Genomic DNA, 23,699 nt, shown 5'->3' with positions numbered 1-23,699 from the left:
CAATTTCAATATTGGAATTAGTTAACACATCTTGCAGCATGATAGATGACTTCATTTTCTTACAAGTTTTTCTACTGAACAAAGGGAAAGAATATAAATGACATCTGTTCCTGAGCTTACAGTACAAAACACTATCACCAAATTCCATCAGAAACAAACTATCCTGTTAAAACCACATTAGGGAAAAGAAGTGTTAAAACCCCCTGAGTTCCAAAATGCCTCAAAGTGTTTTGCAAGCAGTTTACCTCAGACATTGGAGTGCCCCAGAAGTCATTTTGAAACAGATTTCTTAATGGAGTAGAAGGATGCAAATCTTTATTATCCAAAATTGCTGAAACATCATCAAAAACAAAGCCACAAAAGAGACTGTTCCAGTAGCAGGCTGACACCACACCAACTATTAGTGCTGCTTCTTTCAGGCTTACATCAGCCATCTTCTCGAGGAGTTTTCATGGACAAAAGCTGAAATATGGACAGAAACTTGAGTAGTTTTAATGATTAAACTTGATAAATAAAGTCAATTTAAGACATCTAATATTTTAGAAGCTAATGACGCCACATATCTAAAAATCAGTAAGATGGGAAACTTTCCTCAGGTCTTATCCATCTTACACAACTTTGTGTTTAAAAGAAATACTCCTATTAAAAAGTCTCACCCCTGAAAAGCCTTCACACAAGCTGGATACACTGCTACATTGCATGTTTTACTAAAAAACCCAGATGATAAATTGTGATATAGTTTTTAGCAGACAGCTATGTGGTTCAAGTGAATGCTGCAAAAACTGGAAAACCATGAAAATTAAGTTCTCTAGAACCCAGAGTAATTTAACATACTGACACAGAACACTAAGTTATCAAAATGGCAGGCCATGTGTTAATTATTCATTATTTTTAATTTTAAAGGTGTTTCTCAACAAATTTCAAAAACAATTAAAAACCAAAATTTCAAACATTTTGAAGAACAAGCAGGAAACTTTAAGAACTTCATAAATATAGGTGTTCAAGAACAGGTAAAGAAGGACATTAGTAATAATAAAGAGTTAAACTTACCATCGAAGATCACACTTTGCTCATTTGCACTCTTCACAGAAGTTCATTAAAAGGTCTTCGTTTTTTTCAATTCTGCCAATTGCTCTGTCACTAAATGTTCATGAGAGTCCTGTCTAAAGAAAAGTAGCATGCAAAAAAGACCCTACAAATGAACTCTATCTTATTTTCTCTCACCTTGCAAAAACTGCCTAAGCCCTACAAATTATTACACAGAAGTTTTATGATTATTTAAAAATACTATATAGGTGACCTGATCAAAAGGTGCAATTACTATATATTGGGTTGTTCAAAAACCCTGTTACACCTTGGAAGATAAGAAGGTAATTACAGGTCAAAGCCATTCTTTTTGACCACTGATTGTCACAGCATGGATTACTGCCAATTGTTGGGGACAAAGATACTGAAAAACTACAGCCAGGTGAACACTGACTTAGTTGTAAGAAGGAGAGATGATTGAACAAAAATATATAATATTTTCCCCAAAACTAAAGAGGGGTAACATCTATAGGGACACAGAACAACTAACAATAGCCAGATAATGTGGATCCATAAATATGTAAAAACACCAGCCTTATGTCTATCAGGATTCACATATCAAAGCTGATGAGTTATTTGGAAGCTATAGTCTGGTTTATTGCCCTAAACACTGAAAGGCTGGTGATTTTTTTATTTTGCTTCAGTTTGTTGGGTTTTTTTAAACTGTGTTCAGATTTAAGTATACTACCCTTTACAAATCGGCCATAGAGATACTTCATCCAGATAGGCAACCTGAGTTGTGGTTTGTAGCCTGGGCCTGAGAGCGTAACAATCACCTATCACAACTAGTGGTAAAGGAGCAGTAGTACAGGAAGAAATACCACTGTAACAAGATGCAGGTACAGTTAAAACCAAAAACCAGGACAAAGATCATTTAAAAGGAATCAAACCAATCCATTCAGTGTTACTCACATAACGGTAGCAAAGGGCTTTTTCTTTTTCTCTTATAGTACTTGGGAACTTTTTCAGAGCTGTCACCACCTTTGCAACTACAAAGAAAAGGAGAAAAACCCACAAAGGTAAATGTTAAATGATGTTGCTACATCTTTTTGCCAAGCTAAATCAGAATCAGAGTACTTTAAAACTAAGATTAAGCAAAGATTAAGTCTGAACGTATTTATGATCTTCTTGGCAGCCAACAAAATCTTATTAAGAAAACAAAGTGTACTGCAGGAATACATGAAACGACAGCCGACTTTTGAACTTCAGCTCACCAAAGTTTTTTAGTTCCCCCAGGCTCCACCAAGAATGTGGAAGAGAAGAAACTGCTGTTTCTCACCCTGCTAGAAACAGTTTGAAATTCCTTGTTTGCAACAGCTTCCGAACAGTGCGCTTCCTACTTCTTGAAGTTCACCAGTTCTACTGAAAAGCAGTGGTATCCAAAAAGGACATATGATAAACATGTAATGTTTTTCCAAAATAGAAGCCTACACTTTCTAAATACTGTGTTCCAAAAGCTAACAGGGCAAGACAATATTGCCAGACAGAACCAACTGTAAGAAAAAGCATCACAGGGTGAGTAGGTTTTCAACGACTTTAGACTTCTTTACTAACAATACGAATTTACTGTATTGGTTGAAGCTACAAGCCCTTGCAGATACTGCTTTAGGTATCAAAGAGTAACACTGAGGTAATTCTTTAACACCCCTATTTCAGAAACATTGCTGCTACCCAACTAGGGAAAAAAAAGAGATCCCTAAGCTTAGCCTCCTATCAAAAGGGAATTCTTAACTTTAATTGCTAGCTCCTCAACTACTTTTTGTAGGTTTTTACTTTACACAGAATATATGTCAAGACAGCTACTTATCCCTTTATCCTAAGCAATCTTGATGCTTTCACAAGCCTTTTTTTTCCTTTCTGAATTACTAGTATTTCTTCTACCCAGAAGTCTAATTTTACACCACTGCTGACCATGCTGTTCCTTGACAGAACTACTTTTCCCTACATACCACTGTAGGCAAAGCACTGTTTTCATTTGAATGAGATAACTGTTAGGCATAAAGAAATCAAGATTTTAGCTACATCCAAAGTCAAGTGGCTAGCCCACCATCAGAGAAATCTGTTCGGAACACCAGAAGAAATTCATCTTTACCATCACATCACTCTCTCCTTTACACGCACATTTCAATCACAGATAGGACTGTGGAGGGAGGCTTATAAAAAGTTCATCTGTAGTTGGTAAGCCAGTAAAAAGTATGTCTGCCATTAACCTCAGTGGAATACAGCAATTACTATTTGGCAGCCAACTCACTTTTCATGCCAACTAATCTGTTATCATTTCCATGTGGGAAAGTAAGGAAGAATACGCAAGACTGAGAATCTCACAGATCAAAGATGCCCAAGAGGCTGCTGAAGCACTGGTATGACAGGGCACCTCAAGTGAGTGTTCATATTCCCTCCCCTTCTTGCCCAATAGACACGTTGAAATTTGCTATTAATACCAAGTACGGTCTTGCAAGTGCCAGTACTTCACCACTCCTAGCGATGGATGTATTGATAAATACCTGTAAAACACTGCTGAATAACTTGTTTGTGAACACAGGCTTGCTGTGATGAAGAACCACATCACTGGTTGCTCTAACACATGTAAACAGATTGACTGTCCCTCAAGTAATTTTTTTTATCTCATCTACCTTCTACTTTCACAGCTTGTAAGACTGCTCATCAAATAATTTAACCACCCCTTGGGTTGTATGCCTGCCAGTCTGTGGTCTATGGAACAGCCACAGAGCCCCTGTTTGACCAGATAAAATCAGGAGAGACACATACTTCATTACCAAGATTTCTGTTGGATGTTTTAATTTACAACAATATCTGACCGTGTTGTGAAGAATATGTAGCTGAAAACAATAAACAACAAGATAAGCCCTGTGAGACAGAAACTGCACAACCTTGAGAGCCGATTGCAGAAAAACAGAATGCCCAAGCTCTGCAAAACACCCAATTGTTAGTCTAATTTTCTCAAGCTGTTTGGCACATAAATCTGCGTTTTGCACTGTACTGTTTTTGTACGTATACAGAGACATTAAGTGGAAAGGACAGACAAGAACCACAGCTCTCAAGCAGGTTTGGCTTGTAAGGCATGTAGTTTTCCTCTTCAAAATTATCGAGAACCCTCTACCAGTTCATCCAGTCTTCTCCTTCAAGAATTATATATAAGATATAACAACAAAAAAAATTACAAAAAAAAAACCCAACACCCAAACCCAAAAAACTATTTCTCTACAATCATTACCATATCCATGACACTAGAGAAGGTTTAGCACCACATATTGCAAAATACAGTAGTCTGCACAAAAAATTCAACACAAAAATTACATAATGATGTTCTAAGAGTATCCTCATTTGGGATATTTGGGAGTGTGGAAGACATTTTCTTACTATATGAGTTTATGAAAAATTAGGGTATATATTTAGGTAAGAATACAGCTGCAACCCCTAAACATGCAACAGCTATTTAGCACTTCATAATTAGCTATCAACTAAAAAAAGCATGCTATCTACCACCTTACATCAACAACAGACCACTGCAGGAGAACATATTCTTGGGTTGATTAGACACATCTTACTATCTAATTTTAGAAACATAAACAGACATTTAAATTTTTTCTTCTACTGGGTAATGGCATTTTTACACTCTGAAAGGCATTAATAACAACTTCTGTTCCAATCAGCCCCACTTCAAAGAAAATGTTCTATGCAAGTCATTTCTTTCTTCTTTAGAAAAAAGACAGGAGGAGGAGGAGGAGTAGTAATAGAGAATTTGAGAACCATGGCACTTTTGTATGGGAAAAAGCTTGCACAATCCACCTAATCCTGCTCAGGATTGCAAGAAACTGACAGGAACAAATGTGATCATTAAAATTAGTCTCGAACAGATGTCACAATTGCAATGTTTCAACCTGTTCCAGCTTTTGTATGAAAGCTCTTACTACTCCCAAAAATATCCAGACTGACATATTATTGATACTTACAGCTTTTGATACAAGTCAGTATTTTGAAAGTCAGTTCAAGCTGTCAGAAAACCTTTTAAAATATTCACCTTATTCACTGTCCATAACAGAACATTAGTTACGACTATCTAAAGATTAATTTTTTAATCTCATATTTTTAATATATTTTCATTCACACTTCATTAAATATTCATAGATATTAAAAATACACCTGACACTTTTCAGTCATACCAAGATACTAGCATTTTCAACCATAATCTAACTGCAATTGCTCTCTAGAGATTACGATGTAACAAGAATCAGTGAGGCAACAGTCTGTAACTCCACAGCGTCACTTTAATAAACAGCACTTTGCCTGTGCAATGTGAAGCATAATCATTATGTAAATCTCAAGGAACTCACTCAATTTTGTGTTAGATTAATTAGGCTGCTGGTAAGAAAACACAGGCAATTTGCATATGGATCAGGCAGCTCCTTGAAAAGCTTTGAAAACCAACTAATGAGCATTTATGCTCATACCTAATCATAAAATGTGGGCTTCCCACTCTCCTGTTTGGAGTTCTAAAGCCAGTGAAGAGACAGACACACACAAAGGAGCTGCCAAAAAATAGTCGTGCATCTCATTTACTCTGGAGACATATACTTTGATAACCACTGAAGGTCCTTAACTATTTAAAATGTATTTATAGTTCACACAGAAAACCTTCAAATTATCCAAGGTGGAATAAAACAAAGAACTGTTAAAACCCTCCTAGATTTATTTTTATTTTTACACAGGTGAGCAACAATTTCATCCAAGAGCTGGTGGCTGAGTTTATGAATATCAGCAGAGATACACACCACGCGTTACCAAACCCAGTAGTAGTCACTTAAAAATGGCATTTTAATACAGCTTCTGAAGCTCTGCTAATATCCTAATTTGTCTTACCTACTTTCTACCCTTAGAAAGAGTATTTTTATTTTTGGCTAAATGGAACACACTTTCTCCTGACTTGATATGAGTGTTTAATGACAGAAAGAGATCATAATTTTGTTTGTTGTCCCTCTCCAACACAGACTTTAAATTTAATCGTCTCTTAAAAATGTCACTCCAAAGCACAACTCCAGTATGAAACCACTTAGATGCACAGCTGAGATTTAAATGATTTGGCTTGAATCTCATATAGGAGAAGGCAAGCAGTATTTAGGAAAATGAGAGGAGGAAGAATGCGAAACATGCCTGGATTCTCCTTTCATCTTGCCAAGATCCTAGAGCAGAATGTAACAAGAAAATTTTATTGTGGCAATCTTCCCCGACAAATACTACAGGATAAAGAGGAACGGGATTAATCTGAAGTACTCTTCATTCCCCAGCAAAGAAATGGCTACCAGCTTTCTCTTCATACAGTTCTGAAAGATCAACTAGATGAGGAATGGCAGCTCTGACATAAGAGTCAAGAGCACACGTTGCAGGCCAGAGGAAAGATTGCCCAGGGGCAAGACTGTGATGAGCTTGCTGGCAACCAAGCAGCTGAACTAACACTCTGGACATTTTAGAGTACTCTGGTACAAAGAAGGACCAAAACATAAACCAATTTAAAAATGGGTAAGAGAAAATACTGGTTTAGCTGATCGTTTAGCTTCAATTTGTTCAATACAACTGGTGCAACAGTCAGTTGAAAAACAAGCCACATAGGTATGGTTTGTATTTTATAGCTTAAAATGATTAACAGGATGTCACACTTCAAAGCCAAACCTTTAGGGTTTTTTTTTGTTGGGTTTTGGGCTTTTTTTTTTTTTTTCTACATTCAAACAGTAACAAATAATACCTTTTATCTTTAGAATAACTACATAAAATATGATTAATGTCTGCATAGGACACTGATGCAAAAATAGTGCCTAAAATAATGCTGATCAACCTAGAAATACAACAGCAGAAACTGCGTGTTTGTTAACTCCAAAGAATAAATGACCAAAAGCTACATGGGTGGCATAAGCTGAAAAGACAGCCTTTAGACTCTGCTATGCATGTCCTTATTAGTATGCTTTGTTTGTATGTGACTTCTTGTGGTCTTTTTAATAACATTCCATTAAGTCTTTCCTATTGCAGTTTTCATATCAGGTCTTTGAAATGGCATACTTCTGGCAGTTATCAAAGCTGCCATTTAACGTGGATGTCTAACAGGGTAGGTCAAGCTATGTACTACGGAGCTACAATGTTCTTTGGCCTCAGAACTACAAGCATGTATTCCTGCTAAAAGAAAATCCACTTAAACAGTTTGTCATGCCATTAGATGTGATGCAGAATAAAGGAAAAACTAGTTCACTTACTCAAAGACATTCTGTATTTTAAACCTTTTCTCATTTTGTGTAGTGTTAATACTTCTTTTCACTTTGGAAATTTTCATGCCCACCTCAAAATCACTTTTAGTTCTGCATCAATCTTCTTTACAAGCTGCTCGACACAATTATAACCTACATTTGGCTTCACTACCAGTATATACAATGGTGTCTTTTCTGGTGATTCTGTAACAGAACACTCAAAAAAATGCTGAAGCACATTAAATAGCTATACTGGCCTTAACAGCTTGTTGACCTGATGGAAGAAGATTTTTTTTTAAAAAAGTTCCTATTCAGAAACATCCTAAAATCAATGGATTGTTTTATTTTCCATTTCAAAGGTGTACCCATTTCCTGAAATCTTGCAGCAAGGCAGCATTACTCTCTATGGATCACCCATTCCACCTATAAAAGTGCCTCCTGCTAAGAAACAGTGTTTTACACATAACCTTAGCGTTTTTTGTTTTTAGCAACATTTCCCATTCATTAAACATAAGCCAGTCTCTTTCCCTTCCCTAACTACACAGTTCGCTTTTCTTACCTGATAGGGCTGCAATTAACCAGTCTCTGGCTGAAGGTACAAAAGTCTTTACTTTCAGTTCAAGAATGAAGAGTTATGTCAAGACTGGAACAAGTTGCATAACTGTAAGGACTGCCAAGCAGCTTGCATCTTGTCAGCCTTCATTAAATATCAACACTAATCAAAAGATAAAAAAAAACCCCAAAAACAATGAATAATCCAGGAAAAGGCAAAAGTCCAAAGATGACAATATAATCACCATTGACTTTCCATTATGAAAGAAAAAACCAAATCTTTTTCAGCTCTCCAGAGCTACTGAATGTATGCAAAGACATGCCTTGAACGGTGGCTGCTTTTCCTTTTTTATTTAAAGTGATGTGTTCACATCCATTTAGCTAAAACATAAGATCCTAAACTTTTGGGGCCATCAAACCACTACAAACGCCCAGACTTACTCGCTGGCCACCAGTACTCAAGAGATCCCAGTAACTTATAGATGTGACCTTTTCCTATACTGCTCTGCATGCTACCTCCTGGGCCTCGACTATTACACATTTACCTATAAAGCATACGCTATCTGAGCAGTGTCGCAATCCTCCCGTCGGCCGGTCAGAGGGGGAAGAGCACGCTGCCCACCGCCGGGGGAGCCAGGAAAGGCCAAGCCAGGGTGGGGGCGGAGGGGGCCAGGGAAGCGGCAGCCATCAGGAGGCCCAAGGATGGGAGCGGGGCGAGCCGGCGTGCGGGTCCGTAACCGCTCCAGCGGTGCGGAAACACGGCCAGGGACCGAGGCCGCACCGCGGCCCGGCGCTCAGCAGGCGCGGAGGGCCCGCGGGTGAGGCCCGGCAGGCCCAGCCACAGCAGAAAGAACCACCCGCCGCAGCGGAAAACTAAGCGGGCTACGCCAGACCCAAGCCTTCCAGCCCCCCAGATCCCGTCTGTGACGGACGAGCCCCCAACCCGCCACTGCTCGCCCTACCTGAGACTGCGGAAGAAGCAGCTTCGCCGCTATCGCCCACCGCTCGGGCCGCCGCCGCCGCCGCCAGGCACGGCGCATGCGCACAGCGCCCCGCACCCCCGCCCCGCGGCCAGCAAAGGCTGTCGGGAACCGTCCCGCCGGGTCATCGGGCCCCGAGGCATGCCGGGAGCTATAGTCCCGGAGGAGCCGCGTGGCACGCTGGGACACGCAGTCCGCCCGCAGCGGCGCGGGGCTGCGGCCCGGGGCTGTTCCGGTCGCGGGGTCACGCTGCGCCCCGCCCGTCTCTGCCCTGCGTGGCCGGGCAGTGCCTTGAGGTGGGCAGCGCCCGGCTGGCGCCGCGGGGGTGGTCGTGCCCGGGAGCGTTGACTTTCCCCGCGCGGGGCAAGTACCCGAGTCCTGGGGAGCCTGCGGGAGAGTTTGGTGGCGTTGCCCAGCAGCGGCCGCTGCCGCCGCCCTCGGGGAGCGGTGAGGTCGAGGGGCGGGGGGTGCGCTGGGGAAGGAGGCTGCGACCGCTGTCGGAGTAGGGGCGGCCCGGGTTCCCCGTGGAGCGCCGTGGAGAGCGGGCAGCCGGGCCGGCGGGCCCCGGGCAGAAGCGTCCGGTGGAGGCCGTTGCAGCGGTGCCCGCTCTGGAGTGCTGCCTCAGCCGTGCCCTGCTGCGAGGCGGACGCAAAACGTTCCGGTTTGTGAATTCAGCGGAGTCAGGCGAAACAGAGGCAAAATTGTCTCTCGGCGGCACCCCGGAGGGGCTGCGGAGTGTCACTACGTCCTTCCCGGGGCTGGAATATGCAAAGGGAAGGAAATAGGGCTCCTGCGAAAGATGCCACTTTGACGGGGGCTTTGTAGTTAAGCTCTAGTGCTCTGTTGAGCCAGTAGATGAAAGCTGGTCTGGGTCACGTCAGTTTAAAATCAGAAGTAGCTTAAACTGGGTTAGTCCTGGTAAACTAATGTGGAGTTAGCAAATCACATCTCCTGCATGACTATGCCTTGTTTAAATATATATGATTCTGTGCTACACGTTATACACACCTTTATGGGAAAAGAACAGCTATTCCTACTGGTGCTGAATTTCGCTGTGGTGGTAAGGTATCATCATTGTAGCATAGCTTCCTCGTTACATGGTTCCCTGTCGACAGCAAAGGATGTTATTGTTCTGATAGTGCTTGACCATGCCCACCGGGCCACCTTTTCTGTCCGCCCTCATCGATCTTTGTAAGATCTGGCCGTTTTATATATGTTTGCTCCTTTGACTAAGTCAAGAAAATCTTGTGATAACTATCATCAAATGCACATCTATTTCAGCACACAGGTCATCAGTCAACCAAAAGCACAGATTCTAGCTGAGGGCAAGGGATCAGCTAATTTTATGATGGAAAACTCTTCAATTAAATAAGTTCTTATTGTCCTCAAGTATGCACATACTGTGGAACATACTGTATGCTTAGGTTGTCCCCCTTACACCTTACTATAGCTGGTCTCCCAACAAGTTGGATTATTCTATGTACAGATATCTCTAATTTTGGATAAAAATTTAGGATTAATACTTTCTTAAGACATTCTATAAGTTAAGAGAAGGATTTGGAAGATGGAAGGTAGGAAAAGATTGACAGTAGTAAGGTTGTGCATTTGCTTTCAGAATATTTTTCATTGTTGAGCATTTCATACCCATAATTTCTACATCTCATTGTTTAAGAAATAATTACTGTAAGAAATAATAGTGTTTTTTAAAAAACAATCCTTAAATATGTTAATGAAACCAAGTAGTGTTCAATTAACTGAAGAACTGCCAAGATCAGTATGCACCTGTATGTGATTTTCTCATATTTTCCTTTGCCATCTACAACAAAGCGCAGAAAAGCAAAAATGTATATGTGATGTCAACTTTACAAAGTCATGGCTTATACGGAACGCATGTTTTCTAAAATATTTAGCCAACACTGAAGGAATGGGGAGCTCTCAAACAGGTTACATGTTCAGAAAAGATGAGTAAAGGTTGATTTTTATCCTCCCTTAAGCTACAGAAGGATTTCAGAGTTTTACAGCTCTTCTCTCAGACTGATTAGGTGTATTTTTTGTAATACCAGTTCAGCCTTTCATTAAGTAAGGAAGTTTCAGTTGTTGAGTCTCTAAATAGCTGAATGATAAGCAAGGTGGACAATGGAACAGATCTCAAAATATCATTTTCCACATAGAGCATTGTTACAGTTATTGACTGAGCTTGATTTTTTTTCTATAAAATTACATATCCCAGCTGTGTCATTAGTTTTTTGAATAATGATGATTTTAATATTCTAGTTAGTTTTATTTCTTTCTTAATTTTCTTAACTATTTATGCCATATTTATAATTTAGGTCAATAAGTAGATTAAAAATGTTAGATTTTAAACTTGGTAGAATCTAATTTCTGAAATAATGATAATAAAGGCTAGAGGCAGCTCCAGAGAACAGAATGATCCAAGACTTCCAGTCCCTTCTGTTTTTTTCAGGTACTGCATTGACTTCCAGGTATATGAGAAGCCACCGTGGTCCACAGCAACCTATTGCTTACAGGTAAGCAGTAGAACAAAACTTTGCACCGCTTTCTGATCAGTTTTTTGTCAGTTTTGAGGTTGTTTACTATCCTTTATCAATTCAAGTATTGTAAACAAAAGGAAAGGTTATTTAATACAAGAGTTTATTTTAGAAATTAATGTCAAGAAATGGATGTTCATAGTATGAAACTAATGCAGATGTTGATTGTATTTTAAATACTAGAAATGATTTTCTGACTACAAGGAGACGTTTATCCTACAAGGGCTGGTCCAGAGAGCACCTGGTTTGTTTGTTCATTAACATAAAAATACTGCATTGAGAGGTAGGGAGAAAAAAAAAGGCTATTAAGAGTTAAAAAAGATGTTTTACATGTGTCCTGATCTTCACTGTTAGTGTCCCATATTCGTGGAGTATGTATGATGTAATTTTTAACTTGAAGAAAAAATGGTTTTACTGTAGTCTCCTTGTTTGCAGTAGAGTAAAATATGAACACAGTGTTAATCAGTGTTAGAAAATCGATAGTTATTAGAATTATCTTGTGTGGTTCAGTAGCCAGTCTCCCTTAAATCATTTGATGTAAAATTGATTGGCAGTGATAATGTCTGATAATTGTTATTTTAATTTTCTTTCCAGGGGGAAATAAAATCAGTATGGCACCCATTTTAGATTGGAAGAAGCTTATGAAAGTTGATCCAGATGCTTTGCCTCATCAAGAGGAACGAGCAGATAGATTGCTGGAGACTGTGTCCAAGGTACTCAGGGAGAAAACAGAAGATAAGGGTTTTGTTACACATTCTTCCCTAAACTGTCTCTGGTCCTTCACATACAAAATGAATTATTTTGTGGACTTCATTGATACTTGTATAAACCCACTGTTGTCTCTTTCCTTAGGTTGATGGGAAAGACTTAAAAACTGAAACTTTGGAACACCTGATACACCTTTTTAAAATTACTCAGTCGCTATTGAAGGTTTGTATTAATCCTCACTTTCTACAATTCTGCAGATCCATTTGTTTATTTTTTTTTGTTGTTTAAATGAAAGTATCATTAGTCTTTTTTTTTCTCTTTTCCTGCACAGTGGTTACTTGTAGAAGCATTTCTATGCTAAGTGTGTGCTTGCACCTAATTATCTGTAGCTGTTGGGATTATGGCATGTAGCAGCGGGAAGTCAAGTGAATAGGACTAACATAGTTACATAGTTGAGGAACCTTAATTTTATAGGTAGAAAATGTGAACAAGTATTTCAAAAATTGGTTAGATATTGTAAGTTCCTGGTAATTATTTTAACTTTAATAGAAGTTTTTGTGGTAGGCTGATGTTTTAGAGTAAATTAAAATGTCACCATGAATGAAGAAACACCATTGTCCTAAAATTAATCCTATCAATCTGTCACACTTTCTTGTATGTACTCATAACTGTACTGAAAGTGAGAAATAACAGCAGCATAGGTTAGCACATTGGTTTTAGAGAGGCTTTTTTACTGGTTTTAATTTTCAGCAGTATGCTTTTGAATGTTAAGGTAGCCTTGGAGAACAAATCAATAAAAAAGATATTTCAACAATGTGAACTTAACTGTCAGCATGAGGAAAAATGGGAGTAGTTTCATTTGTTTAAAGAAAGAAGATTGATGTTCTTTTCTAAATTATTTTTGTCATTTTAAGCATGAGGTCTATGGAACATTCTCTTAATTTACATTAGTAGTAAATATTTTTTCTTTGTTTACTATACTTTTTTTCCCAGATGAAAGCTCAGGAGGTAGAGCTGGCACTAGAAGAAGTTGAAAAAGCAGGGGAAGAGCAAGCCAAATGTGGTAGGCAAGCCTTTCTATGCTGTTCCTAAATTATTTGTTAAATGTGTTTTTAATTGGTTTTTTGAAGTTTAAGAAACTGAACAAAATACCAACTGTTCTGAAGTCAGTTGCTTCAATGAAGCCAAATATTTAAAGACTAAGGTTAACCACTGTTGTTTTATGTACTTTTTATGTTATTGGGTAATTCACTATATCAGTTCTATTTTAACAGAAAATCAATTTAAAACAAAGGTGATGAAACTTCAGAATGAATTGGAGGTATGTTTTAAAATTTTGCTAGTTTATAGAGTGCTGTTTGGTGGTGGGGTTTTAATTAAGTTTTTTTTAGACTAGTGTTTTAAGCTAGTAAAGAGATGTAACAGCCCTACATTTTAGCTAATATTTTTTTTTGCTTTTGAATATTCATCAGCCTCAGGTTTGCAAAAAAGCTGTATATACAATGATTTTTTTTTATACTTTAATAAATCCCATTTATTTTTAGACATATCTGGGTTATGTTGAAAGAAGCTAGTGAGCCTTTCCTATTGCTTTTCCTGAATGTTAGAAACATTAGTCTTAGCATCTGCTTTGCTTTTTTAGGTCTTTCTATTTTGAAGAACTGTACTATATTTACGTTATTTTAACATTTTTAAGATGGCACAAAGATCTGCTGGTGGTCGTGACACTCGTTTTTTGCGTGATGAGATCCGCCAACTGGAAAAACAATTAGAACAAAAAGAGAGACAGTTAACAGATACAGAAAAAGAATTAGAAAAAGAGAAGAAAATGAATGAACAGGTAAGAACTTCAGCTTGGCATCTCTAAAAGCTGTTCTGGCACATCTTTTGAGAAGGTGACGTTCTGAAAAGATCCTCTGCAGTTAAAAAACACACAATTGAAATAGGACTGCTGTGCATTCATTTTCTGTTTTGTTTCTGGAGTTCTTTGTTTTCATAGTATGTGATGTTAGGATACATATAAAGGTTTTCCATGTTGTTTTAGCTTGCTCTTCGAAATGAAGATGCCGAAAATGAAAACATCAAATTAAGGAGAGAGGTTAGTAAAGAATTATTGCTGTTTTCCTGTATTATTTACTTTATTTATAAATATATTATTAGCTTTCTGTATTTGTATTTGGTGTGGCATAACGTTTAATTCTATTTTGGAACATTTCCTGGTTACTACTACAAAAAGAATATGGAATTTTAATCACATTTAGCAAATATATAGTACATCTGCTCCAATGAAACTTAGTTAATTGACGTCAGGAGATGTCTACTTTTGAATTTACATAGTCCTACAGTGCATTAATTTTATCTGGATTTAGTGTTTGAATTTTTTGGTTTTTTTCTTAAATACTATTGACAAAAGATCTGGTGGATATTAGATGGGATTCAGATTATGCTTGCTGCTTTTGCAAAGGTTGCCTGATTAAAATTAGAAAAAGTCAAAAGTTAATGTAACAACTGCAGAGGTAGAGTTAACATTCTTTATTGCTAGACCTTTTTAATCATTCTCTTGAAACACTTTTTTCTAACTGTTTTTGGAAGAAAATGCATGTTTTGGGGCATTTAATATCTGTATTCTTGGCCTCTGAAGAGAATACAATAGACGGCAAAAGTTAAATACGTGTCCTGGGGGGAAAACCTCGAGAATCATTCCTCAAAATGCCTTTTTGTGTATGTGTATGTATGTATGTGCATGCACAGGTATAAAGAAAACTGGTTTATTTTCTCTCTATGTTGATTCCTATTTAGTCTTCCTGAAGCAAAGATAATTTCTAATACTTTTCATGCTTTGTTCTCTCCTTTTTAATCTGAAGAAAAAAAGCATAAAGAAAAAGGTGAGGCTTCTAAGTTTTTTTAAAAGCAGACTATAGGAGTTTGGATGGGTTTTGACTGTCTTAGCTCTTTGTGTTAGCTTGCTAGAAGAGCAACAACTTTGTCTTCAACTCTTCAAAACAGACTTAAGTTTGGATTGCTTTCTGTGCAGAATGAACAATTGCGTCAGGATCTAGTTGACTATCAGAGACAAATAGATTCTCAAAAAGAAACAATTCTATTACGAAGAGAAGAGGATTCTGATTACAGATCACAGTTGTCCAAAAAGAACTTTGAGCTTGTCCAGTATTTGGATGAAATTCAGGTAAAATCTATGTATGCTATTGGCATTTATTAGACTGTTATTAACAATACTGTTTTTCAAAAACCTATGTCAATTTACAGATTGAGTCATGTGGAGTCAGGGAATTCATAATGCAGTTGGGTTCTGTGATGCATATACTTCACATTTGTGAATCTGGCAAAGGTAATGAAGTTACTGGCAATAGGAGATGTGTCTTTTATTTGCTGTTAGGTTTTGTTGAAATTGATGATTAGACACAAAATACTCTCTTCGGTGCTAATTTCATGTAGGACTTTTCAAGTCTTAAATTTAAGGTAACTATCAATTAGTGCTTATTCAGGTGTTGAGATGTGCACTTTTTAAAAGCAGCTTTTTCTTCTATCTTGCAGAATTTGACTGAAGCTAATGAGGAGTTAGACATTCAAAACCAAGAAATGAGGAAGAATCTTGAGGAATCAGTGCAAGAAATGGAGAAGATGACTGATGAATATAACAAAATGAAACTAATAGTGCAGCAATCTGATACTGTTATGGATCAGTTAAGAAAAGAGAAAGAACAGTACAAATTTCAAGTAAGAACTGATTCATATTCTTGGAAATATTTTTTTTTATTTATAGTGTATTATATATTTTAGCTTAAATCAAAAAACATTCAACACACCCAGTTAAAAACACATGCTCTGCTGAAACAGCACACTCTTAAAAGTAGTGTGATCTTTATAGCTGCTGCAAATTTTAAAATCTGACTGCAGATCATAATTTTTTTTGTACAAAAAGTTAGTCATACTCTGTTCTTAAGCGTCATGATCTTCCCTTGCTGCTGTAATGCTAATCTGTTAAGTTGCATGTGCTTTATGTGGTGTGTTTGTACATATACATTGGTTAAGCAAAACATTTCTGTGATATGATGTTCATCTAAATGGCATTTCTAGATTCAGGAGCTTTCAGACCAACTGAAAGCAAAGAATGAGGAGGACGATCCACTCATGGCAGCTGTAAATGCAAAAGTTGAAGAATGGAAGGTACTTTTAAATACTTTTTAATTATTTTTAGGGATTATTTCATGTGTTCTGATGGTATTTTATCTTCTTCTCAGAAAATCTTAGCTTCAAAAGATGATGAACTCCTGGAGTATCAGCAAACATTGTTTAACTTGAAAGAGAAAATGAAAATGGCTCAACTTGATGTAGACAGAAACAGTATACTGGCCCTTCAGCAGGTACAGTCTATGTGAGAAAGCACACATGTATAAATTACCATTCACTAAACATGCTAGTGACAGAATATGTATTTCTTCTGTTTGAGAATTATGAGAAAGGTTGATTTATTCCCCTACAAAGCTAGCTTAATAGACAATGCACAAAGGAAACGTCTCTTGCTTTGTGTATGATCAGCGCTCTTGGTGGTTGGTTCTGTTACTTTCATATTTATCTTTTCTAACTATTAGTAGAGTGGTTGCTTTACCAGCTAGGCATCCATAATTTAATGTTTTAAAAATATAGCTTAGTTTCTGTCCTCTAGATCTGTTAGTCGAGGAAGAGCCTTACCTAGTGTTTAATTTTCTGTGTTACTTTGCCTCACCTGGTGCCATAGTATTAAGTCTGTGGTACAGCCCATGATAGAGCTAGCTGAATTTAAGTATTGCTCATGTTGATGCAAAATTACATAGTTCTTTATGATTTTGAATTCCCAGACTTTCTTGAAAAATATAAAAAGAATAAATAAATAATGTGGCCCATTAGGAACCCTGAAATATGTATTATGGAAAGCACATTGTATGATACTAGAATGTTTTTTTGCCTTGCTTCAAGTTTTTTAAACAAATGTGCCATGACATTTGTTACATGTTGAGCCCTTGTAGATTAAGCAGTATGAGATCTGTTTATGCAGTCTTCCAAAACTTAGGAACAAAAAGCTTCTCACAGAACAATAAACCTAAGTGCAAATCGGCCTCTGATGAGCAGAAGGCAGTGGCAGCTGAAAGTAAGTTTGATAAGCAGTTGTAAAGGTTGTAGCTGACTAAATGGCTGTAGAGGTTGCTTTTTTGGATGACTATCATTAGCTTAACATCTTAAACAGTTTTGTGGAAATGAACATATTTTTACAGCAGGCACTTAAATCAAGCTAGTGCACTGTGTTTTAAGGCAAAATGCAGAGCTTGTTATATTTCAGTGTATGTTTACATTCTAAAGGGTTTTGTTTAGTTCCTTTCAACTTGCCAAGCCTTTTACCTTTAGATTTGAAATGTGGTTATATTTGTCCTGTAAGAAAGCCTGAGCTATGTTTTTTCATAACATTGGTGTAAAGGTCAGCAACTCTTGAGATTTTTACATTATAATTACTTTCTGAAACTTTTACCCAAGTCTCTTTTTTATCTTTTTCCTCTGTGTTCGTTTATCACAGAAAAAATAACATTAAGCGCTCTGTGATATTTCTAGAGTTCATGTATAAGTGCAGAAATATTATAATAGAAAGAGAAGTCACTTTCACAGTCTGTGTGTACTGCTAGATGCATATGCATGCAAAACAAGGTGTGATATGAATTTTTAAAAGTTGGATGACTTGATGAAAGGTGGTCCATAGCACAGCTGTCATGTATGAAGGATTGTTAGTCCTCCCAATCTTGAAATTGTATCTCTCAGTTCCCACTGGCAATTGTTTATGAGGCAGACATAAGAAACTGCAATTGTCTAAAACTTCTCATCATACATTGGCTGACTCTTAGAGAACTGTTCCATTTAAAACTGATGTACTACAATAGTGCTTGTTTGTGCTTTAATGCTGTATTTTTACTCTTTCTTTTATTTTTCTTGCTTTGCATTTATTTACCCAACTTCTAGATAATATCTGAACTCTATGTTGTAAGTACAATATATTTAATGTTCTATAGATTGTTTTGTATTAGCTACCTTCAATTTCTTCATTTACTGTATGGTGTTCTATATTGGTACTTTGCATGTGAATAAAGAATTCTTTAATGGAGTTTCTTTTTGTTTGTGTGCAGGGTGTGCAAGAGCGAGATGCTCAGATAAAATTGCTTACTGAGCAAGTCGAACAGTATACCAAAGAAATGGAACAAAATGCATTTGTTATTGAGGAATTAAAAAATGATCTCCAAAAAGATAAAGGTAATGACCATTTTATTTTAATGTCTATGGAACGGAAAATAAGAAACCACAAATTTACTGTGCATTCATTATTCTCTAGTAAAAAAAGATTGCAGTATTTGAGTAATATTAGTCTCTAATTTTTTTGTTCATTTCCATTTTTTAAACATTTGTGAAGAGTTTAAATTTATTCACAGTATGTCAGTGGGTTTTATGGGTAATACAATGCCTGTTAAAACTACCTGGTCTGTAAAGGTTAGAGCGTTATGGTCTCGGCTCTATCAAGAATTGCAAATGAGTAGTAGCATGCAATTCAAAAGAAATTCTTATGTCTCTTATGTCCGTTTATTCTAAATGTTGTTTGAATGAGCAATTGAGGGTGAAAAAAAAAGCTCTTATATGTAGACTTCGGTAATTACTTAATGAAAAAGCGCAGAAAATTAAGATCTCCTTTATAACATCACCTGGAGTGGTTTTTTTCTTGCTTAATGGCTGATAGCAAGAGTTCCTAACTGAATTGTAAATAGATCAAGATATTTCTTTCCAGGTCACTCATCTCTTGCTCAGCAGAATCATATTGGGGATATGCAAGAAAAGTTAAAAATGCTAGAAGAGAGAACTAAGGAAGCTGAGAAATCTGCAGAATTAGCAGAAGCAGATGCTAGAGAAAAGGACAAAGAGCTTGTTGAGACTCTGAAACGAATGAGAGACTATGAACTGGTAAACAATTTGTCAGAGTTGGCAGGGTATCTCATGATGTTTTTAGAAGATCATTTTGTCCTTCCATTTTTTATTGACTGTGTTCTAATTAGAAATTAAATTAATAACTTCTGGTGCTAGGGGTGGGTTTTTTTGCTCTCTGATCTTTCAGAATAACATATAGTGGTCACTGACTGCATGCTATTTGTTAGCCATATTTGACAATTTTTAAAAGTTGTTAAAACAGTTTTTACATATTCATACACACTTCTGAAGTACATTGAAGCGTAATTGAACACTCAGGGTGTGGAGCATGTAGTAAAAGGAGTGAATTTTGAAATACTGACTCCTCTGCAGTCAAAAGACAGACTTGTGGGATCTGCTTTTTATTCAATAACTTTTACCATTAAGCATAGTAGAAAAGAGTGATACAGGTTGAAAAACATTTTTTCATGTCTGTGTAATGATGAAAGATAGAATTACAATTTACTTTCTTACATCTTGTGTTGGTTGTTTTGTTTTTACTTTTCATTTGGGTATTTACAGGGAATATATGGTTTAGAAGAGGCCGTTGCTGAAATAAAAGATTTAAAAAAGCAAATCAAAATAAGAGATCATGAGATTGAAACATTAATTCAGGAAGTCAATAAACTTGAACTTAAAATAAATGATTTTCTTGATGAAAATGAAGAACTCAGAGAGCGCTTAGGTATGCTATATCAGTTATGTTTTTATTTATTTATTGTGTAAGAATTGAAATAACGTATCATGGAAATCTTTTACTATACCAAGGAACTACTTGGAAATAATTTTGTATATTCTAGTATTAGTAAGTAGTTTTAGTTAGTTAGGACAGACTGCATGTATGTATATGCTTGTACATATGTACTTGAATGTACATGACTGAGCTTGGGTTACAGGTTGCTTTGACTGAAGAAATTAGAATAGGCTTTGTAGTGCTTTTTTTGGTTTTTATTCCTTTTTGACTGTACACTGCTTAATTAATTTAATAATATGGTATTTAGAAACCACAACATACTGAAGTTGTATTGCTACCTTGAAAAACAAAGAAAACTTTGGGCAGGCTTTTTTTTAGATAGAAGAATCTAAACGTAAATGTAGTTAAGTTTTTAGGTGGCATTTTATTGCATTTTGGGTTTTGATTTTACTGAAGTAAAATTATGCTTTCTTCTAGTCTTATTATATGCAGTATAAGATATTTGTACGTATATAGACAAATATATATTCAACTATCAACATTTTTTAATTCTGCCTGATTAGTTACTTTCTTATTTAAATTAATTGCATCCTAATGATAAATGATGTTAATGTTCCTCTGTATTGAATATTTATACAGCATATACTGTGTTTTAGGTCTTGAGCCAAAGACAATGATTGATTTAGATGAATTCAGAAACAGCAAAGCACTGAAGCAGCAGCAATACAGAGTTGAAAACCAGATTCTTTTGCAAGAGGCAAGTGATAAATTCCATTTTTCTATAAGATCCACATAATAAAAATGTATTTCAACAAAACAAAATACTGATCAGTGAATAATAATATGCAGATTGAAAGACTGGAAGAGGAAAGAATTGAACTGAAAAAACAGGTCCGTAAGTTGGCTCAGGAGAAAGGAAGAAGAGTTGCAATGATAGGTAGGATTTTTTTTTACAAACTGTCCTTTCAAAAACATGCTGTCTATACTTACAAATAAAGCTGTGTTATATTTACTCAATTGTTTAAATCATAAGGCTACATACATTTCTCTGAATCAATAGGAGGAGGTGAGTGGGTTTACATTTCCGTAGTCTCACACTCCAGTAGCTTTTTGACTGTTATGGCTTGTATCAATAAGAGTTGTGTCATTGGCTTGCAGTTCTTAGATGCAGGACAATCTCACCAAGATTTCCAGTAAATCTATACAATGTATGTGTTTCAAAAATTTTAAAATTTCAATTCTGTGCCACCCAGGGAAGCATAATGTGCTCAGATGGGAAGGTTTACTTCTTACTTTGCAGGTAGAAAACTAGAACGTGGATATACTAGAAGGAATATGTAACCTTGCTTGGTGACCTTTTAAAAAACCCATAATTATTACTTGTACGTTTACTTGTAATTAGGTTTGGATGCTGGTGATGTGCAGATAACTGATGGCTTTACTGAAGAGAAGGGAATGAATAAGAGGAAGTTGAGTTTCTTGAACAGACATGATATTGCTGAAGTAAAAGCAAAGGTCGGTTCATAAAGCAAGTTCATAAACGTTTCTTGTATTTCTCTTTCAAAATAAAGATAAAGTTACTTTGCAAGTATCTGTACAAATATTTTTCTAGGTGCTTTTATTAACTGCTTTTAAAAATTAAAAAATGTCTTTTTTTAGAAGATTAGTTGAATTTTATGTATTTTTTGTGAATATAGGGTAGCAACTTATGTAATGCGGAAGGGAGAAACACACTTGCAGATAGAGAAACACCCATTAGACTTCAAAGTCAGAGAAAGATATAGCTGTGGGAAATCTACCTAGAATAACTTCTGGCATACTTAAGAATTTAGATCACTTGGAAACAAATAGAAATACTTGGGTTCATTTAGGTTCAAAACCTGTGACAAAGTGGCAACTAGTTAATGACAACTGTAATTCTGAAACTCTTAGTATAAAAGAGATTTTTATGTCACCAGAGCTCTAATTTACACAGACATCAGGGATAACAGATTATACTGACAATAGAGAGATGTCAAAAGACTTAAAATAAGACTATACAGGTTTGTTTTCTCCTTATCAGTGTGTCAGACCTCAGAGGCAAATGATCAAAAGTATAGAAACAAACCATCGTTTCAGAATCAAGTGTCCATAACTTTTAATTCAGACCAGACAGGTCAGGAAAATTTTTGCCCAGGACTCTCTCTTAGCAAAAACTCTCAGATTCCTTGTACATCTGCTTTTTGAAAGCCAGTAACACACAAAATGCAAATGATGACATTGAAGGATAACAGGAGTATTTGCAAGTAGAGTTTTCTGATTTAACTACCTTTCGAGAAGACAGAGAAGGGAAGAAATGCCTAACAGAATTGTTGCAAGTAAAACCTTTGAAAAGTGGACTTGAAAGGAACAACTAGAACACTCAGGTCAGGTAGATCCTGTTGAAAATTGCATAGAGCAGTTGAGGAGAGAATTAGACCTTCTTAGGTCACAAGTGATACACTTTTATGGTATGTGTGTGTTTACATCTATTGCAGTTGTTTAGAAAATAAATTCAAACAATAAAATACACCTTGTGTAATTCTTGTAGTGAAGTTGCTGCTGCATTTCAGGCAGGAGATTCATAGGTGGACGAGGAAATTTTCATGAAGACATACTACAAATTTGGAAAAAGGCTGGGACTAGAACATTAGATTGCTAAAATTCAGATCTGTATTTTTTGGCTGGGAGAAACATCTAAGAATGTGATAAGGAAACACCATGGTTACAAAACTATATAGATAAACAAATAGATCTTTCCTCTCTTTAACTGAAAAGTTTTGGAACTCATGGCATTTCTGTCGAGCCTTTTGAGCTATGTCAGTGATCAATGGAAAGTATAAATTTATACACATGAGGCTTTTTTCAATCATACAGCAGTTTTTCCATGCTACAGGAGTATGCTTTGCTGTTGTGATTTCTCTTAAAATACTGTGTTAGCCAAGCTGTGGAATTAATAATGCTTACTAATTGCATTTTTGGTAGAAAAGAAGTGGGAGTTTTTATATTTTGGAACATAAGTCTTTGAAATATTTTTTATATATAAAAATGGAGATAAAATCCTATAGTAATTACTTACTGTTGGGATTTTTTTGAGAATGAGCAGGTAATTGCTGATCAAGAGTATGCTAAATAGTTACACAGAATTAAATCCTAAAAAATGCAGAAGCCAGGCAATACAAGCAGGTAATACAAGGTTTTTTAAAAAACAAAACAGGATAAGTATTTATATAAAGTTTATTCATGATTTAAATAATATTTTCCTGATAATTTTATTGCTGTGAAGATGAAGCTATTTCTTTGATTGTTGCCTTCTATATAACACCTCATTGTGGTTTACATACTGTGTAATTTCACTGTTGAATATATATGGATTAGCAATCTTTTCAAGCGTTGATCCTCAACTTAAACACAGAGATGTAATAAAAATTCTAATACTAAAATTCCTAATTACAATTTTTCAGTTGTCTTTGTTCTTTTTTTTAGAATGAGTATCTTGAAAATGAATTAAGTGTGAGAGAGAGAGATCTGGAGAACAACAGGACTGTAATAGCCAAATTTCAATCTAAATGTAAGTTGCAACCTGTTTTAAAACCAGGGAATATTATCAGGTACCTGCAGATAGCTTATTTAGTTATTCTGTTTCTGTGATTGTGACCATAAACACCTGACAGTTTCTGTTTTAAAGGCAGTTTACTTTGTTATCTTTCACAATAATTGAATTTCCTGTGTACGTAGAAGGTTATTATACAGTCATTCTAATATACTTCCAAACTGCGGAAATTATGGTTGTGAATTGGTCCAGGTGTTAACACAATGATTACAAAACAATGAATGTAAATGGCATTTATCGAATTGGAGT

At 36.3% G+C, this 23,699-nt stretch overlaps 2 protein-coding genes across 17 annotated transcripts in view; one reads left to right on the top strand and one right to left on the bottom strand.

The window, feature by feature from the left end:
- Positions 1 to 8,972, bottom strand: part of TMTC3 (transmembrane O-mannosyltransferase targeting cadherins 3) — a 34,391-nt gene extending 25,419 nt beyond the window's left edge. Inside the window, exons 1-5 of one of the 3 annotated variants that reach the window (XM_040594647.1) lie at positions 8,855 to 8,972; positions 7,900 to 8,055; positions 1,999 to 2,075; positions 1,051 to 1,163; positions 246 to 480 (exon numbers count right to left, since the gene is read on the bottom strand). In XM_040594647.1, the coding sequence (XP_040450581.1) occupies positions 246 to 434 (189 nt within the window). In that variant the 5' untranslated portion in view covers positions 435 to 480; positions 1,051 to 1,163; positions 1,999 to 2,075; positions 7,900 to 8,055; positions 8,855 to 8,972. The remainder of the gene's footprint in view (positions 1 to 245; positions 481 to 1,050; positions 1,164 to 1,998; positions 2,076 to 7,899; positions 8,056 to 8,854) is intronic. The other 2 variants (XM_040594645.1, XM_040594646.1) reach the window with 2 other exon arrangements.
- Positions 8,973 to 9,043: 71 nt separating this feature from the next.
- The window catches only part of CEP290 (centrosomal protein 290), a 55,644-nt gene continuing 40,988 nt past the window's right edge, over positions 9,044 to 23,699 (top strand). For 2 of the 14 annotated variants that reach the window (XM_040594632.1, XM_040594629.1), the window contains exons 1-19: positions 9,193 to 11,400; positions 12,016 to 12,134; positions 12,274 to 12,351; positions 13,123 to 13,192; positions 13,404 to 13,450; positions 13,826 to 13,969; positions 14,174 to 14,227; positions 15,164 to 15,316; positions 15,685 to 15,867; positions 16,228 to 16,317; positions 16,392 to 16,514; positions 18,136 to 18,156; positions 18,300 to 18,423; positions 18,950 to 19,122; positions 19,648 to 19,810; positions 20,476 to 20,576; positions 20,669 to 20,756; positions 21,222 to 21,334; positions 23,324 to 23,408. In XM_040594632.1, coding sequence (XP_040450566.1) covers positions 12,033 to 12,134; positions 12,274 to 12,351; positions 13,123 to 13,192; positions 13,404 to 13,450; positions 13,826 to 13,969; positions 14,174 to 14,227; positions 15,164 to 15,316; positions 15,685 to 15,867; positions 16,228 to 16,317; positions 16,392 to 16,514; positions 18,136 to 18,156; positions 18,300 to 18,423; positions 18,950 to 19,122; positions 19,648 to 19,810; positions 20,476 to 20,576; positions 20,669 to 20,756; positions 21,222 to 21,334; positions 23,324 to 23,408 — 1,912 coding nt within the window. In that variant the 5' untranslated portion in view covers positions 9,193 to 11,400; positions 12,016 to 12,032. Of the gene's footprint in view, positions 9,169 to 9,190; positions 11,401 to 12,015; positions 12,135 to 12,273; positions 12,352 to 13,122; positions 13,193 to 13,389; positions 13,451 to 13,825; positions 13,970 to 14,173; positions 14,228 to 15,163; positions 15,317 to 15,376; positions 15,479 to 15,684; positions 15,868 to 16,227; positions 16,318 to 16,391; positions 16,515 to 18,135; positions 18,157 to 18,299; positions 18,424 to 18,949; positions 19,123 to 19,647; positions 19,811 to 20,475; positions 20,577 to 20,668; positions 20,757 to 21,221; positions 21,335 to 23,323; positions 23,409 to 23,699 lie in introns of those variants that run through there. The other 12 variants (XM_040594638.1, XM_040594637.1, XM_040594630.1 and 9 more) reach the window with 11 other exon arrangements.

The sequence above is a fragment of the Falco naumanni genome, chromosome 5 (assembly GCF_017639655.2).
Source record: "Falco naumanni isolate bFalNau1 chromosome 5, bFalNau1.pat, whole genome shotgun sequence".
Classification (NCBI taxonomy): domain Eukaryota; kingdom Metazoa; phylum Chordata; class Aves; order Falconiformes; family Falconidae; genus Falco; species Falco naumanni.
Note: the sequence above shows the minus strand (reverse complement) of the source record. Positions and strands in the feature narration are given on the sequence as shown.